Source organism: Mobula hypostoma, chromosome 17, assembly GCF_963921235.1.
Source record: "Mobula hypostoma chromosome 17, sMobHyp1.1, whole genome shotgun sequence".
NCBI classification, from domain to species: Eukaryota; Metazoa; Chordata; class Chondrichthyes; order Myliobatiformes; family Myliobatidae; genus Mobula; species Mobula hypostoma.
Window position 1 is genome coordinate 2,273,944 of NC_086113.1, and position 19,248 is coordinate 2,293,191.

At 41.7% G+C, this 19,248-nt stretch overlaps 1 protein-coding gene across 6 annotated transcripts in view; it reads right to left on the bottom strand.

Moving 5' to 3' along the window:
• cdk6 (cyclin dependent kinase 6) overlaps positions 1-19,248 on the bottom strand; it is a 99,228-nt gene that overhangs the window by 72,961 nt on the left and 7,019 nt on the right. For all 6 annotated transcript variants that reach the window (XM_063069440.1, XM_063069438.1, XM_063069436.1 and 3 more), the window contains exon 3: positions 5,974-6,109. In XM_063069440.1, coding sequence (XP_062925510.1) covers positions 5,974-6,109 — 136 coding nt within the window. The remainder of the gene's footprint in view (positions 1-5,973; positions 6,110-19,248) is intronic.

The window sequence follows — 19,248 nt, forward strand, 5'->3', positions numbered from 1 at the left end:
AACAATAAGTAATCCATTTTGAGTACTGTTGTTGGTAAGCAACAGTGACCGTGCCTCTGGCACTGAGTCTGTCTCTGTGGCTCAGAAGGTTTGGGAACTGAAGAGTATGGCAGCAGTGATGGGGGACTCTATAGTCAGGGGGACAGATAGGTGATTCTGTGGATGTGAAAAGTAAACAGGGATGGTAGTTTGCCTCCCAGGTGCCAGGGTCCTTGATGGTTCTGAACACATCCACGATATCCTGAAATGGGAGGGTGAGCAGCCAAAAGTCGTGGTACATATTGGTACCTACAACATAGATAGAAATGGAAGAGGTCCTGAAAAAAGAATACAGGGAGTTAGGAAGGAAGCTGAGAAGCAGGACGTCAAGGGTAGTAATCTCAGGACTGCTGTCTGTGCCACACCACAATGAGGAGAGGAATGGAATGAGGTGGCAGATAAACACTGGCTGAAGAAATGGAGTACGGGACAGGGATTCAGAGTTCTGGTTAATTGGGACCTCTTCTGGGGCAGCTGGGACCTGTACAAAAGGGACGGGTTGCACTTGAATCCGAGGGGGAACCAATATTCCTACGGGCAGATTTGCTAGAGCTGTTGGAAGTGGTTGAAACTAATATGGCAAAGGCCATAGTAGAGCTGAGGATGAGCCAGCAGGTTTACAAGTAGATGATGGCTGTAACGTGAATGTAAGGAAGGACAAACCAATGTTTGGGTACAAATGCAGATAGAGCAGAGTTAAGTTGTATCAGAGGCAAAATTCAAAAGGGCAAAGAATGAAGGACTGAAGGTGATGTATTTAAATGAGCCTAGTATTTGGAATAAGGAGGATGAACTTGTGGTGCAATTAGAGGCTTAACATCAAAGGATATACTTTGTACGGAAAGGTCAGGCAGGAAGTCACTGTCAGTGGTGCAGTTCTGTTGGTAAGAAATGGAATTACATCTTTAGAAAGAGGAGACAATAGGGTCAGAAAATGTTGAATCTTTGTGGGTGGAGTTAAGAAACTGCAAGTGTGTAAAAGAACATTCTGGGGATGATATATAGGCCTCCGAATAGTAGTCAAGATGTGGGGCTGAGATTGCAAATGGAGCAAGAAAAGGGTAATGACACCATTGTAATGGGGGAACCTCAATATACACACAGATTGCGAAGATCAGGTTGGCGTCAGACTGCCAACATATAACATGGACGGGAGAGATTCTGGCTCAGGTTGAGTTAATAAATAGCAACAATGCTGCAGAATGCCACGTTACGGTTTTCGTCAACAAACTTAACTATCCACATTGCAATTGTGCTGCCTTCACTGTGGAGTTTGTCTGTAACCAGAGGATTAGGATGACAACTCCTATTATCTAAAAGAGCAGAGGGTAAGAACTTACACAAAGCCGCCTTCTGACTGCAGTAACGTATAATGGCAGCACATATCAGGAAAGAGATAGAGGAGTACAGTCGGTGTAGGTTTGCCAGAAAGTAGCTGGACTCCATTAATTAAGAGCTCCTGTTGTTTTTTCCACTTCTCTTTCCCTCGATGGTCTCTTAACACTTCTCACATGCTTATCACATTCCACTGGTACCTCTCCTTCCTTCTTCGAATCCACTCTCCTCTCTTATCCGGCTCCTTCTTCTCCAATCCATTACTTTTCCTACCCATCACCTTCCCTTCTCCCACTGTTTATTCTGGCCTGTTCCCCTTCCCTTTCCAGTACTGAACAAGGGTCTCGGCCCCAAACTTCAACTGTTTATGCTTTCCATAGATGCTGCCTGAGCTGCTGGCTTCCTCCAGCTTTGTAATGTGTAGTACAAAAGCTGCCTTGAATTTAAAAGCTGTTGAGCAAACATGTTCAATGTTTTGAAGAAAGCGACAGTGTCACTGGTTGGGGAGTAACGAGCGTGGTGTGAAAATCAAGTTGTTTCAGTTGTGAAGTGAACAAGTATTAGTACACAGGAATGAACTCAAATGTTAATTTAAAATCAGTTCATACTTTCAGGTTAGGCTTTAGGGACAGTGATATGGAGGGGTTAGAGGTCAGGCCTCCTCCCCACCTTCAAAGTCCAGCGATGTGGCTGGGTGTCTCCTCAACATATACAAGCTGGGACGAGGACCGACTGTTATATACACACACACACCCGGACTTTAAGGAGGGTCGATACCAAAGATCAAAGCTTGAAGGAAGGAAATGAGCTTGTTTTGTGGTTGTTGATGTTTGCTTGTTGTGCTCTGTGTTACTCTGTTGAGCAGTGGGTAGAATGTGTGGCTGTACTTGGGCTGGTCCTGGTACATCTCTAAACCATGTTGGTTGCCAACACAGACAACGCATCTCACTGTATATTTCAATGTATATGTAATAAATAAATGAATCTGAAGTCAAATGGTGGAGCACCAGAAGTGTGGTCATGACCACAACACAGACACATATTTTGAAACTGTTTAATTAGACAAATCAAATGAATTATATCACCACACTCTACATGCATGTTCCACACACTCACCACTCTGTATAAAAACGTACTTGACAAATCCCTCACTTTCCTAAAATCACCTTAAAATTCTGCCCTCTTATATTAGCCAATTCCACACTGTGCAAATGTCTCTGGCCTTCTCCCACCCACTACTGGGAAACCGGTAAATGAATATAAAGCTATTTATTGTCTTCATAGCTAATAAATTACTTTTGGATCAGGTTGCATCTGATTTCTATCGAAACTTTTCTGGTTCTGCACCAAACACAGTTCTACCAAATTTAGTGTCAATGCCTGCAACTGATCACAAGCCTTTGGGAACACAATGCCATGTATCTACTACACAGTGGGTGAAGCAATATTCCCTGATTATTCCCTGATTTCTCCCTGGAATAGTTCAGTTCGGCTCTAGAATGGATGAACAGTTTCTGCCTACTCAGTCACTCCAGTTAATTACCCCAAGCCCCTCATCTGCACCACTCTTTAGTCTTCTTCCTTGCTGACAGCAGACGCTTGGTCGGTTCACAGCAGTGTGCACTGCATCACCACCAATACTGGTGCCAAACCTGTGGAACAGTGTGCACTAAGCCCTGTGTAACACACTGTTCAGTCCAGACCATTTTCTGTGCAATGCACTGCTCAACATATCCTCTCCTGTACCTGAAAAAGTGGCCACTGTGTGTATGTCATGGTCTTTTGCTGCTGTGGCCCATTGACTTCAAAGTTCCATGTGTTTTGCATTCAGAGATGACCACTCTCATTAACAACACACTTCCACCCACAGAACCGCCACTCACCCGAATGATTTTATTTTGTTTTTCACACCATTCTCTGTAAACTCTAGAGACTGTTGTGTGTGAAAATCCCAGGAGATCAGTAGTTTCTGAGATACTCAAACCACCCCCTCTGACACCATCATTCATTCCACAGTCAAAGCCACTTGGATCAGATTTCTTCCGCATTCTGATGTTTGCTCTGAACGACTGAACCTCCTGCCCATGTCTGCATGCTTTTATTCTTTGAGTTGCTCTCATATGATTGGCTGACCAGATACTTGCATTAATGAGGTGTACAGGTGTACCTAATAAAGTGGCCACGGCTGGTATGCAGACACTTGCGCCATCACAGATGTCCAAGTAAAAGTTCCCATTGTGACAGATTGTCTTATGGACATATTCCTGTGAGATGGTAAAACAAACTAAAGCCAGATATTACAACGTACACCTGTGAAGATATGCCCTGGTCGATAGCCTTTCATGTGAACCGCAAAGTTCACCTCCCACTCCTCCCTCTGGAAATCCTTGGCCCAAATATGAACACACCATCTGAACTTGGTGGGCCAAATTCTGGAAACAAGGGCTGAAGGTTTGGAGCTGGCTTATGCTGGTGTTGGAGGCCTCTGTGTGAGTGAAGGGATGAGTGGATGGGAGGGTGGGAAAGAGGCTTGCTTTGCTGGTATTGGTGTCTGAATGTGTAGAAGCATTTGTGCGCTGACCACAGTACAACCTTAGGTGTGCTAGTGATTAATGTAACAACGCATTTCACTGTATGCTTCATTGTACATGTGATAAGTAAATAAATCTGAATCTACGGTAATTACATCTGATCTTTTGACCTGGATGCCCAGGAATTGATGCTAAATTTAATCAATTTCAGATAACCAGCCTTTCTGGATCATATCAGAACTGGCTGGTTCAGTAATTCACGCAAACCACAACTCTCTCTCTCAAGATGTTTGGCTTGTTCTGAGTGAAGAAGCTCCCCTTCAGGTTTTATTCATGGTTTGAGTACTTTGAGAAAAATTAAATCATTCCTATCACTTACTGTACACAACACAATTAATTTGCTGTTTACCAAAAGGTGCTTCACTGGTGGTTGAGTCAATGATCCAGACTATGATAATATAGGGTGTTGTTAGGTGCGATTTTCGGTTGGGTGCTTCCAGTGGTGAAACACAGCTTCATTGTAAATTAACAGCTTCTACCAGATGGAGTTTGGGAAATGTTGTTCATTGTGCCACTAAAAATGTTAGCAGTGTTTCACACACAGACACACACACACAAAGCGTACGGTGAAATGCGCCATTTGTTAATGACCATGACAGTCCAAGGACATGTAGGGATCGCCATGCTTCTGGTAGCAACGTAGTGTGCCCACAACTTATTAACCCTAACTCCTATGTCTTCTGAATGTGAGAGAAAACCAGAGCACCTGCAGGAAATTGTCAAAAGTTGCTGGTTCTGGAGTAATATTCAGACTAGCACCATGCCAAATCAGTACATTCAAAATGACAGCTGAGGGAGTATTAGAGTCTGGTTTAGTTTCCTTCCAAGGAAAGGTTTGGAAACGACATGTAACCTGATACTTGCCATGGTCAAATGCGTGTTTCCGAACCAATCAGTTTAAACTATTTGCATGCTACATGGGATTAAAGGGAACACTGTAAACTTCACACTGATGGAAATTGGAGTTTTTTTCACAGCAAACATAGACAAAGGAGCAGAACTAGGCCATTCAGCCCATCGAGTCTGCTCTGCCATTCCATCATGGCTGATTTATTATCCCTCTCAGCCCCATTCTCCTGCCTTCTTCCTGTAACCTTTGATGCCCTGACTAATCAAGAACCCATCAACCTCCGCCTTAAATACACCCAATGACTCAGCCTCCATGGCTGCCCATGGCAATGAATTCCAGATTCACAACACTCTGGTGAAAGAAGTCACTGTTCTGAAGGGACGTTCCTTTCTTCTGATACTGTGCCCTCTGCTCTGAGACTCTCTCTCTATGGGAGCATTCTCTGGACGTACACCCTATTCAGGCCTTTCAATATTTGGTAGGTTTCAATGAGATCCCCACCCCATTTTACTGAACTCCAGAGAGTACATGCCAAACAGTCCTCAAATGTCAACCCTTTCATTCTTGTGATCATTCTCTTGAGCATCCTCTGAATCTTCCCCAATGTCAGCACATCCCTTTCCAGATATGGGCCCAAAACTGCTCACTATGCTCCCCACAGCCACTCCATCTACAACTTTCAATATTTGATAGGTTTCAATGAGTTCCCCACCCCCTACCCCATCATTCTTCTTAAACTCCAATGAGTACAGGCCCAGAGCCAAAAAACGCTCCTTATACCATTACTCTTTCATTCCCAAAATCATTCTTGTGAACCTCTTCTGGACTCTGTCCAATGCCAGCACATTTTTTCTTATATAAGGGGACAATACTCCAAGTGCGGTCTTGACAGATGCCTTGTAAGGCCTCAGCATTACATCCTTGCTTTTATATTCTAGTCCGCTGGAAATGAATGCTAAAAATCACATTCTGCTTCAATCTGCAAGTTAAACTTTTGGGAACCCTTTGCAAAAGAACCACACAAAGGAATAGCACAATTGCCACAGGCTCAGGGTGAGTCCACGTCTGAACTTTAAATGCCCCATGCCTTGTTACATGCACACTTCTTTGCATATCAGTTGTCCAGCTATCACAAACATTACAAGATGACTTTTGTACCTTTATTGTTTCCGGGGGAACTCCTGGCTCTGGGGCTTTCTCCAGATACGTAGTCAGATCTTGGTCAACATGTTCAAAGACGAGAGTCAATTTAGTCTCGCGGTCTGTCCGAGACACGGTGCAAACGTCAAACAACCTGAAGACAAAAATAAAAGTACTGTCGATGAAAATGGGCAGAAGCTAATTACTCAAACCAGTTACCATTGTGTGTTCCTGGTACGCTGTGGTTCCTGTGGAATTCTTTGCCAGGTCAGTGAGTATATTTAAAGTGGAGGCTGATAGATTATTGATTAGTTGGGACATCAAGGTTTACAGGGAGAAGGCAGGAGAATGGGGTTAAGGGGGATAACGAAACAGCCATGATGGAATGACAGAGCCGACTCGATGGGCCGAATGGACTAATTCTGCTCTTATGTCTTATGGTCTCTCACTCTGTGCGCACTTGGGTTTCAACTACAGTACCAAAGTACCAGTACATCAAAATATTTTATTATCTCTAGGTTTCTGATAATTATGAAAAGTAGTGTTTGCTAGGTTTCATACCTGTACGAAAGTCACACTGATCTTTGGACGTAAAATTGAAGTTTAAATGCTGTTTTTAACTGTGGTTGTGTTAAAAAGCAAGTGAGCAAGCTGTCTCTTTGCCACTTTTGTGGATCCCATGCGGTATATGTTCAATCAGACTGAAACGCAACCGAACATGCCAGTAGTCTCAGTGAAGCAGTTCACAGTGCTAACTATCTCTGACCGGGCTTCAATTCCCACAACCGTCTGCAAGGACGTTCTCCCTCTGACCATGTCCGTTTCCAACTTCCTCCCACATTCCAGAGATGTACCAAAATAATGCTGCATTGGCACCGGAAACATGGCCACACTTGTGAGCTTCCCCCAACACAATCTTTGGACTGTGTTGGTTGTTGACCAAATGATGCGCTTCACTGTACATTTCAATGTTTCGTCGCACATGTGACAAACAAATAAATCTAATCTTTTAAAATCTTTTATTCACTGCACACAAATAAACACATTAAAAATCACTACACTACATTGTTCTTGGCAAACTTCTACGAAACAGTGCTAGCATAAAAGAAAATACAACACGTTTCCAAATGTAAAATAGAATTAGAAGACAAGTTTATGACGGAGAGCCCAGCAGATATTGCTGATAGGGCAAATGATGATATGTCCTAAATTAGCGATGAGATAAAATGCACCAATGAACTTGTGGGTGGAGCATAGTGCTTTTTGAAATTGAATGTGTCTAATCAGTCTGCAGTCCTTCTGCAGAATCCCTACTTCCTCAACACCACATCTTTGTATCGTCTGCCACTTGGACACAAAGCTATAATTTCTGTCATCCAAATCGTTAACATGTAATGTGAAAAAGAAGGGCTTCCAACACTAACTCCTGTGTAAGATCACTTCTGCCAGCCAACCAGAAAAGGTCCACTGGCCAAACAGCCATTTTTTTTTATCCATGCTGGTATCTTTCCCATTATACCATGGGCTTTTATCTTGTTAAGCTAAGCAGCCTCATGTGCAGTACCTTGTCGAAGGCTTTCTGAAAATCTAAATACACAATACCCAGACTCTCAACGCACATCAAAGTTGCTGGTGAACACAGCAGGCCAGGCAGCATCTCTAGGAAGAGGTACAGTCGACGTTTTGGGCCAAGACCCTTCGTCAGGACTAACTGAAGGAAGAGCTAGTAAAACTCTGTTTATCCTACTTGCAATTTCCTCAAAGAATCCCAACAGATTTATCAGGCAAGGTTTCTCCTTAAGGAAACCATGCTGACTTTACTTCATCATGTGCTTTTCTCCCTTGAAGAGTGAAATGATACCTGCCATTTTCCAGCCCTCAGGAACCACCCCAGAATCTATTGATTCTTGAAAGGTCATTACTAATGCCTCCATATTTTCTACAGCCACCTCTTTCAGAAATCTGGGATGCATTACACCTGGTCCAGGTGACTTATCTACTTTGAGACATTTCAGCTTCCCAATGGTCCCCTAGTATGATATGGTGGACAGTAAAGATAATGGTTATGCTTTATGAGAGAAAGAAAAGCTATAGCTGTCCCCTGGAACTTACAGAAGATTTACATCCCCCTTCCTTTTGGTGAAAATGGTGTAAATGAAATCTGTTACTGGTCAACCTTACACAGCAGATGTGGCACGCGCTTGGCATCTCAGCTGAAATTTCCTATAGAATTGTAGAAGTTAAACATTACTAAAATATTTTGTTAGATAATCAGTTAAAAAATAGGAAGGAGGTGGAAGCTTTAGAGAAGGTGCAGAGATTTACCAGGGCGCCTGCAGACAGTATCTTGTAAGGATAGGCTGAGTGAGCTAGGACTTTTCTCTGAGCGAAGGAGGATGACAGGTGACTTAACAGAGGAGTACGAGATGATAAGAGGCATAGATTGAGTGGAGGACAGCACAGATTTTTTCCCAGGGCAGATATGGTTAATAATGGAGGGGATAACTTTAAGATGATTGGAGGAAAGTCAGGGGATGTCAAAGTTAAGTTTTTTTTATATAGAGTACAGGGTGCTTGGAATGCTCAGCCAGGCATGATGGCACAGGCAGATATATTAGAAACTTTGAAGAGACTCTTAGATGGGCACATGGATGAGGTGTTCAGAATACTCAGTGGATGACTACTGATCACAGAGTGTGAGGAGAAGGGGTGGAAGTCACAGCTGAAATTGAGTACACAAGGAAACGATTCTCAGAAGTTGACTCTAACGTAAATACATTGCAGTAAGCTGTCCGTCTGACTTGGCAGAAGCAACCGTTTGGAAAATTCCTATTTTTATTTTGTAAAACACTTGGCTAAATAATGAAATGAAGGAAGTGAGAAATCACTGGGTGTGTAGCAATGCAAACTGTTGTTAGAGACCAGTTCAATATTCTATTAAATATAAAATAGAATTGGCATTGGTTCATTATTGTCACCTGTACCGAGGTACACTGAAAAGCTTGTCTTGCATCCTGTTCATACAGAGCAGATCATTACGCAGTGCATTGAGGTAGAACAAGGTAAAACAATGACAGTGCAGAGTGAAGTTTAACAGTGCAGTGCAGGTAGACAATAATGCACAAAGATTTCCCAGCAGTGTGGAGGCACAGAGGAACCTTGGAGTTCATGTCCATTTGCAGCATCACCAACCTTGGAAATACCAGTTACTCAAACTGGTACACTGGGAAAAGATCACTAGTCATTTTAGCCCCATACTTAACACTACCAAATGACAAACCCTTAGCCCATAAATCAGAAACCCTCAATAAAACTATAATTTCATCAAACAGAACAGATCCCTTAAATATTTACCATTTTCAGTTTCTGCTGACATTAATAATGAACTGAGAGGATATATACACATCTACCATTCACATACCACAAGATTGACAAATTCATTTCCATCACAACTCACTTCTGCTTCCTATGGAACAGACATCACCATGAATTCTGCATTAAGGTCTTCAGTCCTATCAGTATCAGTTATTGCTCTGACTGCATACAATGTACATCTAACTGAGATCACAATAAACTATTTTCAGAACCTGACAGATGGCACTATGATCGGACCCTACAAGGCTGAGTTTCATCTATAAGGCAGAGTAATGGCACTTTCTACAGACCACAGCTATCTGGTCCAAGGATAATGGAACCAATTGGGACCAATATTCAACAAATTACCTAGAGTAAAGCACCGATCAAAAATTTAAATAGTTCTGTCAAACCGCACAAAAACCAATGGCTGAGACATTTAAACAGTGTTTCTGGCCCAGTTTCCAAGAGTTCATATCAAGGTTCATAGAAAATGACAATCTGACTATTTGTTGTCAAAATCAGGGAGAACCGTTGCTGCAATATTCTGTCCAGCTGAACAGTTTCAAAAACTAAATTTGCAGACGGTTAGTTTGAGTTGTCGTGCTCCATAATTCTGTTAATCAGATTGCACGATTCTACAAGTACACTTTCTTAGGAGTGATTGCTCAGAGTTTTCAGTAAAGCGTACTGGTGAGATAGATTCATCAGATGAGATTTGCACGCAATGCTAACGTGCATTGGTATAGTGATTTAAATGTGAAACAGTTACCCTTCACAACCTCAGAACACCACACCCAATAAAGTGCCTTTGAAGCACAGTCATTGTAGTCATGTGGCGAAATGGTGTCAATTTGAACACAGCCAGGTCCCCACAAACGGTGAAGGGGGGGATAACCCAGCTACCTGTTTTGATAATGAAACCTGTGGCACAATTCTAAAACAATAAAACGTCTCTAACGACTTCATCATGTAAAACAAAACTGAAAACAAAGAGTTAGCAAAATATGCAGGGAACCAAAAGTGTGGAGAAACAGACAGGGTTTTCTGTAGGTTATAATAAAAGCCAACTGTAATTTCAAATTGTGGGCCATGACAGCTGCCAGGAACCGGGTCTAAGTTCTACACAGTGCCACTTTATTAGGTACACCTGTACACATGCTCGTTAATCTAAATTTCTAGTCAGCCATTCATGTGGCAGTAAATCAATGCATAAAAGCAAGCAGACATGGTCCAGCTGTTGTTCAGATCAAACATCAGAATGTGGAACAAATGTGATCGAAGTGACCTAACCGTAGAATGATCACTGGTTCCAGATGGGGTGGTTTGAGTATCTCAAACTGCTCATCTCCTGCGATTCGCGCACAACAGTGTCTAGAGTTTACGAAGAATAGTTAGAGAAAGATCCAGTTTTTTGTTTTCCACACCATTCGTAAAACATCCATATCCAGTGGTATCAGGACAACCAGGAGACTGTTGGTCATTGCCTCTGACTTTGCAGACATGGTTTGGGAAGAAAAGCTCATTCGGCTCTGTACAGTCAATGGAGGCGGTGCGGGATGGTGTTGGCAGGACAATGCAACCCCTCATCTTATTATTTATTTAGAATAAATAAATAATCATGGTAACAGGCTCTTTGACCCAGAGACCCCGCAACATCCAATTACACCGAGATGACCAATAATCTACTAACCCCTACATCTTTGGAATGTCTGAAGAAAACCCACACGGGCACGGGGGGCAGTATACAGTCAGCAGCAGGAACTGAACCTGGACTGCTGGTAATGAGTAACTTTACTCTAACCACTAAACTACCAAACACACACATATACATTGCATAGGGGCTTTGATGTTTGATGCTTTTTCCATGTCGGTTCCATGGCTCTTCTTGTTTCATGGCTGTCTGTGGGGAAGATGAAACTCAGAGCTGTATACTGCATACATACTTCGATAAATAAATGTACCTTGGACTTTGGTTCACCGCAATATTTATCAGGTGTTTGAAAAACATATTTTGTTATCTTCCAATTTCACCTGATCTCAGGCAAGATGCTTTACGCATTTCAAACTACACCAGGTAGATATCCAGTGAATTCTACTGAAAACTGTCCACATTCCAAAGATGGAAGAAATATTTGATCAGGTTAACTGATCAAATGGAGACAAGGATCTTCAATTTCCCTTCAACAATTATCAACGTCAGCATCAAACTCAAATGTTATGGCAGAAATAGCAAACCATTGAAGTCCAAAGGGTTCCCTATCCTCAGAAGAAATTCTTAAGGAGGGTATAGACAGATTGGAGTGAGTATACTTTCCATGAATATTATTCTACAACATGGAAGATGAGTGAACAATATAAGATGCGTGAAATTAGAAAAGCAGTTTAAAGGAATAGTATTTTATCAGGGTGATTAGGAATAGATAGTGGTTTCACACAAGGTCCACTTCTGATATCTGTTTGCTGTGTTCAGATGTACATATGAAGGATGTGAAGATCAAGCTGACAAATGATATCATCGCATAAGATGAAAGTAATTCCGTGGAAGAAGAAAGGAAGCTCAAAGTGATATTGCTGATTTTGTTAATCTGCTATTTCTCTTCAGCAATTATCAACGCCACCATCACACTCAGTTCATATTCTATGTTATGGCAGAAATAGCAAACCATTGAAGTCCAAAGGGTTCCCTATCCTCAAAAGATATTTTTAAGGAGGGTACAGATAGATTGGAGTGAGTATACTTTCCATGAATATTATTCTACAACATGGAAGATGAATGAACAATATTAAGATGCATGAAATTAGAAAAGCAGTTTAAAGGGATAGTATTTTATCAGGGTGATTAGGAATAGATTGTGGTTTCACACAAGGTCCACTTCTGATGTCTGTTTGCTGTGTTTAGATGTACATATGAAGGATGTGAAGCTCAAGCTGACAGATGATATTGTCGCATAAGAAAGAGAGAGAGAGAAATTGCCTTTAAACTCACAAGAGCATAGGCTCTCTTTTTGCTGTTGATGTTTCTGTAGAAGCCAATTTCCTTTTTATGAGGTCGAGCTGCTAGCTCGACGCTCAACACAGCACGGATGGAAAGCATGCACGGGAGCCGGCTGGATTCGAACTCGGGACCTTCCACCCCAAAGTCCAGCGCTGAAGCCACTACGCCACCAGCTGGCCATATCATCGCATAAGATGCAAGTAATTCCATGGAAGGAGAAAGGAAGCTCAAAGCGATATTGCTAATTTTGTTAATCCGCTATCAAATAGCAAATGGAATCTAACGTCAATATGCAGGAGGAACATTTTTAGTCTAAAAGAACAACAAAAGTTGTCGTGGTTATCCCTCGAGGTCAAGGTGATGGTCTTCGTTCTGTTGATCTATTTATGGGCTCTCACGTGGCTTATGAGTCCAATCTTGGCTTTGAAACTTCTTCCACATTTTATAGGTAGTTCCAGATGGCAGATCGGGCTTTGGTTTTGGCACCTCTTATTCCATTTTCTTCTCTTTTCTTCTAATTCTGCACATCTGTTGGCTTCGAAAGTTGCTGTTTCTTCTTGGCATTGGTTTCCCAATTGTTGATGTCGATGTTACATTTCTTCATGTTGGCTTATAAGACATCTTTGAATCTCTTCTGTTATCCCCCTCTTTTATGTTTGCCTTCTTTAAGCTGGGAATAGAAGATTTGTTTCGGCAGATGTTCGTCTTTCATCCAAACAACATGATTGCTCCACCTTAGTTGGTTTTTGATGACGTAGGCTTCAATGCTTGTTGTTTTTGCTTCATTTAGCACGCTGACGTTGGCTCTTCCATCTTCCCAGCTGATATTTAAGATGTTTTGAAGACAACGTTGATGGAACTTTTCAAGTGCCTTCAGATGTCGTCAGTATGTTGTCCAGGTTTCTGATGCATAGAGGAGCGTTGGGATTACCACTGCTTTGTACACTAACATTTTGGTGTCTGTTCAGATGTCACGATCATGAAAGACTCTTGTTTGGAGACGTCCAAAAGCTGTTCCAGCACATTTAAGACAATGTTGGATCTCGTCATTAAGGTCGACATTGGAGGAGAGGTGACTTCCAAGATACGGAAAGTCGTCCATGTTTTCCAGGGTAGTTTCGCAAAGTTGAATTGATGGTTCTATCCGATTTGTCTCAGTTGGTAGATGATCTGAGTTTTCTTGGAATTGATGGCAAGTCCAAGTTTCATGTATGCACGGTTGAAGGCAGTCAGAATCTGTTGTAGGTGGTTTTCTGAGAGAGCTGCAACACTGTTGTCATCTGCGTATTGGAACTCGATGAGGGAACTCGTGGATGTCTTGTCTTTGGGCTTGAGATGGGCAAGATTGAAAAGTCTGCCATCTGTTCTGTAGACAATTTCGATTCCTGGGGGTAGGTTGTCCTTGATGATGTGGATGATTGTCGCAATGAAGATGGTGAACAGAGTTGGGGCAATCACACATCCCTGTTTAACTCCTGATATAACTTGAAAAGGCTCACAGTTACTGTTGCTGACCATGACCCTGGCAAGCATGCCATCGTGGATGAGTCTCAGGATTCAAATGTACTTTTCAGGGCATCCACAGGTGGATAGGACATCCCATAGGAGTTCCCTTGATACCAAGTCAAAGGCTTTGGTGAGGTCAATGAATGCCATGTACAAAGGTTGAAGTTGTTCACAACATTTTTCTTGTAGTTGTCGCATTGTGAAGATCATGTTGATTGCTCCATGTGATGGTCTAAAATCGGCTTGTGTCCCTGAAGGAGCTTCTCAGCTAAAGGCTTGAGCCAGTTGTTCATGATGCGGGTGAGGATCTTTCCTGCTGTTGCTAGCAGGGAAATTCCACGATAGTTTCCACATTCAGATCGATCGCCTTTCCTTTTGTAGATGGTAAAGATTCCTGAGTCTCTAAAGTCTGCTGGTACGTCTTCATTTATCCAGATCTTGATGAGAAGTTCATGCAGATGGTAATGCAGCGGGTTACCTCCAATTTTGTAGACCTCGGCTGGTATTCCATCGAGTCCAGCGGCCTTGTTGTTTTTCAAGGTTTTGATGGCTTCTTTGACTTCTTCAAGTGTTGGTATTTTGCTTAGGGAGTCATCAACAGGCTGCTTTGGAATGTTGTTAATCACATTCCTCTCAAATGAGACAGTTTGATTTAGATGATCTTCAAAGTGCTCCCTCCATCTGGATATGATGTCAGCATTGCTCTTCAGGATGGTTGAACCATCTTTGCTTTTGAGAGGGGCTTGATCGTGAGTGGATGGGTCAAAAATAGCTTTAGTTGCCTTGAAAAAGCCTCCAGTGTCGTTGGTGTCTGCTAGTTGCTAGTTCTAACCAATTCAAATCTCTCCTTGTACTGTAGTTCAGGTGCTCCACACCCTGTACTCCTTCAACCTTGTTTACATCTTCACTGAGCAAAACTGCACACAATACTCCAAATTTGTCCTCACCATTGACTAATACATCATTAACATAACATCCCATCTCCTGTACTCTTTCTATATGACCCTATCTACCTGTGATGCCACTTTCAATGAATTATGTACCTGTATCCCAAATCCTGCATCAACTCCTTAGCCACATGTTAAACTGTATAATCTTCCTATCTCTGACCTTACTGGCACTTGGCATGGGTAGCAATCCTGAGATCACAACCCAGGAGGTTCTAACTTAGCAACTAACTCCCTGAACTCACTTTGTAGGATCTCACCACCCATCCGTTCCATGTCATTGGTACTGACGTGGACCACGACCTCTGGCTGCTCACCCTCACACTGTGGACTTGATCCAAGATGTCTTTGACCCTGGTGGCCAGGAGGCAACAAACCACCTTGCAATCTTATTGTTGTCCACAGAACCTCTTGCCTGTTCCCTCAGTTATGAAACTCCCCCATCACTGGAGCTCTCCTCTTCTTCCCCTTCTCTTCTGAGCCACAGATCCAGACTCATTTCCTTAGAAATGCCCACTGCAGCTTTTCCATGGTAGGTCGTCCCAGCCAACAGTATCCAAAGTTGTATTCTTATTATCGAGGGGAACAGCCACTGGGGCACTCTGTACTGACTGACTGACTGACTGCCGATTTCCTTACCCTCCCTTGACAGTCACCCAGATAACTGCTTCCTTTCTTTCCTTATTCATCTTTTATTGATTTAAAAGAAATATAAATACAAACAAGAGGATTATCTCAAATATATCTATCAATAACAATATAAACTGAGATTGAGATAGCCATTATCAAAACCACATAGTGTTAAGCTGGTATATAATATATAATAAAAAAGAAAACAACAATCCTCCTCTTATCAGTTCATGAAAAGGAAAGAAAAAACTTTGCATTTGAAATGAAGAAAAAAACCCCACTGCACTATACAATAAAAGAGAAACAAAAAAGGGACTGGGCAGTCCATTCTGAGGATATGACCAAAAAAAAGAAAGACTTTCTGATCAAATCTAAAACTTTAAAAAAAATCAAGTTAAATGAAAATATTGAATAAAAGGTCGCCAGATTTGCTCAAATTTAAAGGATGTATCAAATGTCCGACTTCTTATTTTCTCTAAACTTAAACAGGACATAGAGAAGGAAAGCCAATAGCCAAAGACCATAGGTGGATTATAATCCTTCCACTTCAATAAAATGGCTCTCCTAGCCAATAAAGTCGAAAGGGCTATCATACGTTGAGCGGAAACAGGAATGTTTCCTGCTTCCGATGGGATAATCCCAAAAATTGCTGTAAGCAAATTAGGTTCTAGATCCAGATCCAAGACTTTTGATAGCATTTTAAAAACATCTCTCCAAAAGTTATCTAGCTTTATACAAGACCAATACATATGAATTAAAGTGGCCAGCTCAATATTACATCTGTCACAAATAGGATTGCAGGTAACTGCTTCCTGTCACTTACGGGTGACTACCTCCCTACAGTTCCCATCTATCACCCCTTCATTCTCCCGTATGAGCATAACGTCATTGAGCTGCAGCTCCAGTTCCTTAACTGGAGCACTTAGAGATGGTGTAGTTATCAGGGTCACTGAAGATCTCCCAAAGTTCCCATATCTCACACAAGGAACACACCACTAACTCTCTCCTGATGAAACTTGCAAGCCTGCAAGATGTCACTCTCTCACTCAGTACTTCAAAACATCCTCAGATTTTGCTGGTCATTAATGCAAACGACAGAATTCACTGTATGTTATGAACAAATAAAGGTGAACTTTAATATTTAGAGGTGGGATTCATGTATAATGAATAATTATTTTAATTAATTGTCATTAATTATAATGATTTAAATATATTCCTGCATACTATACTACTTAAATAATTTAAATACATTCATAAGCTCACCCGCAGTGTTCAGGAATTGTTTAAGATGAATGAATTTGTTCTGAATATGTTTAAATTACTGCTTTACATTGGTTGTAATGCAAGTAATGAGTCAGCTACACATGCTGAGTTTAATAGCTCTATGAAACGAGGCTAAAGTTTGTATTTTGACCAGTGTAAACCATGTGCAATGACTTGTATTCTGTGTAACTGTGCTGAAACCAGTCACGAAACACAGAACAAAACAATGTTAGAAGGGGAATGAATATATCATCATCAGTGATCACTCGTAGTCGAGTATGATTCCTCTCCTGGTGGTTGACCTGGTCACTTGCGGTCACTCCTATTGGAATGCTGGCAGGTGAGGTGGTAGGGGATGGAGCTGGTTGGGCCTTTCCCAGTCTTTCCTTATGTTGAAGACACTTAATCTTAGCGGCACAGTGGAGGTGTTCTTCGAGCTGTGCGGCCCCCTCATAGACAGTCTTTCTCCAGTTTTCCCTAACCTGTGCTCATTTCTCCCATCCATTCAGGTTGATGTGGCATTTCCTCAGCTGGGTATACCTGAGGGGTATACATATTATAGGGTGTTAGGGTGGAGATACATCTCCACCAAAGCAGGTGTAAGGCACTCCTTCCCTCTACCAGCCTGCAGGTCACCCTTGGGCAAGATGGAGCACCTGCTTAGCCCTCCCCCACCGATCAGGGTCACGTGAAGCCATGGGACCAGCTGGTGGATGTACGACAGGTGTCCCCTGCTTTTCGAACGTTCACTTTACGAAACCTCACTGTTACGAGAGACCTACATTAGTTCCCTGTTTTCGCTAACAGGAGGTGTTTTCACGGTCACGAAAAAAAGCAGCGCGCGCCCCGAGCAGCCACTCTCCCCGGGATTCGGCACAGCATTCTCGCCGGCATTGCTTAAACACATGCCTGCGAGCATCCATTAGCAAGATGAGTTCTACGGTACTGTATCGGAAAAGCCTAAAAGAGCTCGTAGGGGTGTTATACTTAGCGTAAAACTAGACATAATTGAGTGTTTCGATTGTGGTGAACGAAGTAAGGACAAAGTGAGTTTGGCTTGTGGAAGTTGTCCCTGCTTTTACTATATGTTACTGTTATTTTAGGTTTTATGTGTTATTTGGCATGATTTGGTAGGTTATCTTTGGATCTGTGAACGCTCACAAATTTTTTCCATATAAATAAATGGTAATTGCTTCTTCGCTTTACGACCTTCTGGCTTACGAACCGTTTCATAGGAATGCTCCACCTTCGGATGGCGGGGGAAACCTGTATATCACAAACCCTCGCATCCACGACCTGGTGCATATACCAAGTCCTGGTCACGTGACCACAGAAGCCAGTCTGGTGAAGGCATTGCCCAGAAGACAATCATGGCAAAGCACTTCTGTAGAAAAAATTGCCAAGAACAAATGAGACAATGTTTCCCTACGTCATACAACATGGCAAAAATAACAAATGATATATATTACAAATCGCGTGGCACTCTTTTCATTGGCACGTTTCTGTTAGCTCACGAGGCTTAATACTGGGCTTTATTAACAGATAATTTCATATTTAAGATTTAGATACTTGTGGCTATCAAGATAATTTGATATATACAACAAAAACTGATTCTTGCAATGTTGCAGGTGTTTCTTAAGGATTATTTTGCTTTCTTTTTGCACTACTATTTAATAATTTTATATATCCTTATTGTAATATAGCTTTTGAAACATTATATTATTTATTGCAAAGCACTTGCTGTCACTACAAACTATGTCAATCTTATTAAACCTATGTTTTTTAAAATGTAGGAATGTGATCCCTTTTCAGATCAAGTCACCAAAAATTAAATGAGGAATCTGGATTCACAGACCTTCCACAAATTTCTAGCTATAAAATTAACAAGAATTGAGTTCTTCTGCTAATGATAAAATTCAATTCTAGATTGAAATTTCAGTCACAAAAATTATATTCTTATCAGATGGCTAAAAATGACATTTTCTACCATAAGTTCTTTGCAGATTTAATAAGCAAAGAGTTCTTGGTTATCTGGAATAGATTTTGAATAAATAAAGGCCTGAGCTCACAGTAATTCATGGATGAAGTCACTAATGTGACCCTGACATGCACATTGAAATATATCTAGTTTATGACAATCGACCAGGGTCAAGTACACTTGTGCATGTATTTAATGCTTATGTTATTTTATTTTTATCATCTCATAATTACTGCAGTTCTCTAAAACACCTTTCTGACTGCCCCTCTTGTTTTTATCACTGCCTTTCAAATGTCTCCCAAGCACTTTGTTGTTTTTCTGTAATTCACTTTTCAATCATACCACACACTGCTGTCCTGTTCTTACTCAGTCTGCCTCTTATCACCACCGGGTAGCTCATGTCATGTTGCTGTTTGGCCGTTATCACCCCCACATACGAAGATTAAGACTATCATCATTTGTTACATGTACATGCAGCGAAATGCATCAAATCATCAAGGATTGCACTGGACAGTCCGCAAGCGTCACCATGCTTCCACCGTCAATATCGCACGCCCACAACCCTCCAACCTTCGCCCGCATGGCTTTGGAATACGAGGAGACCAAACAAAGCTCCC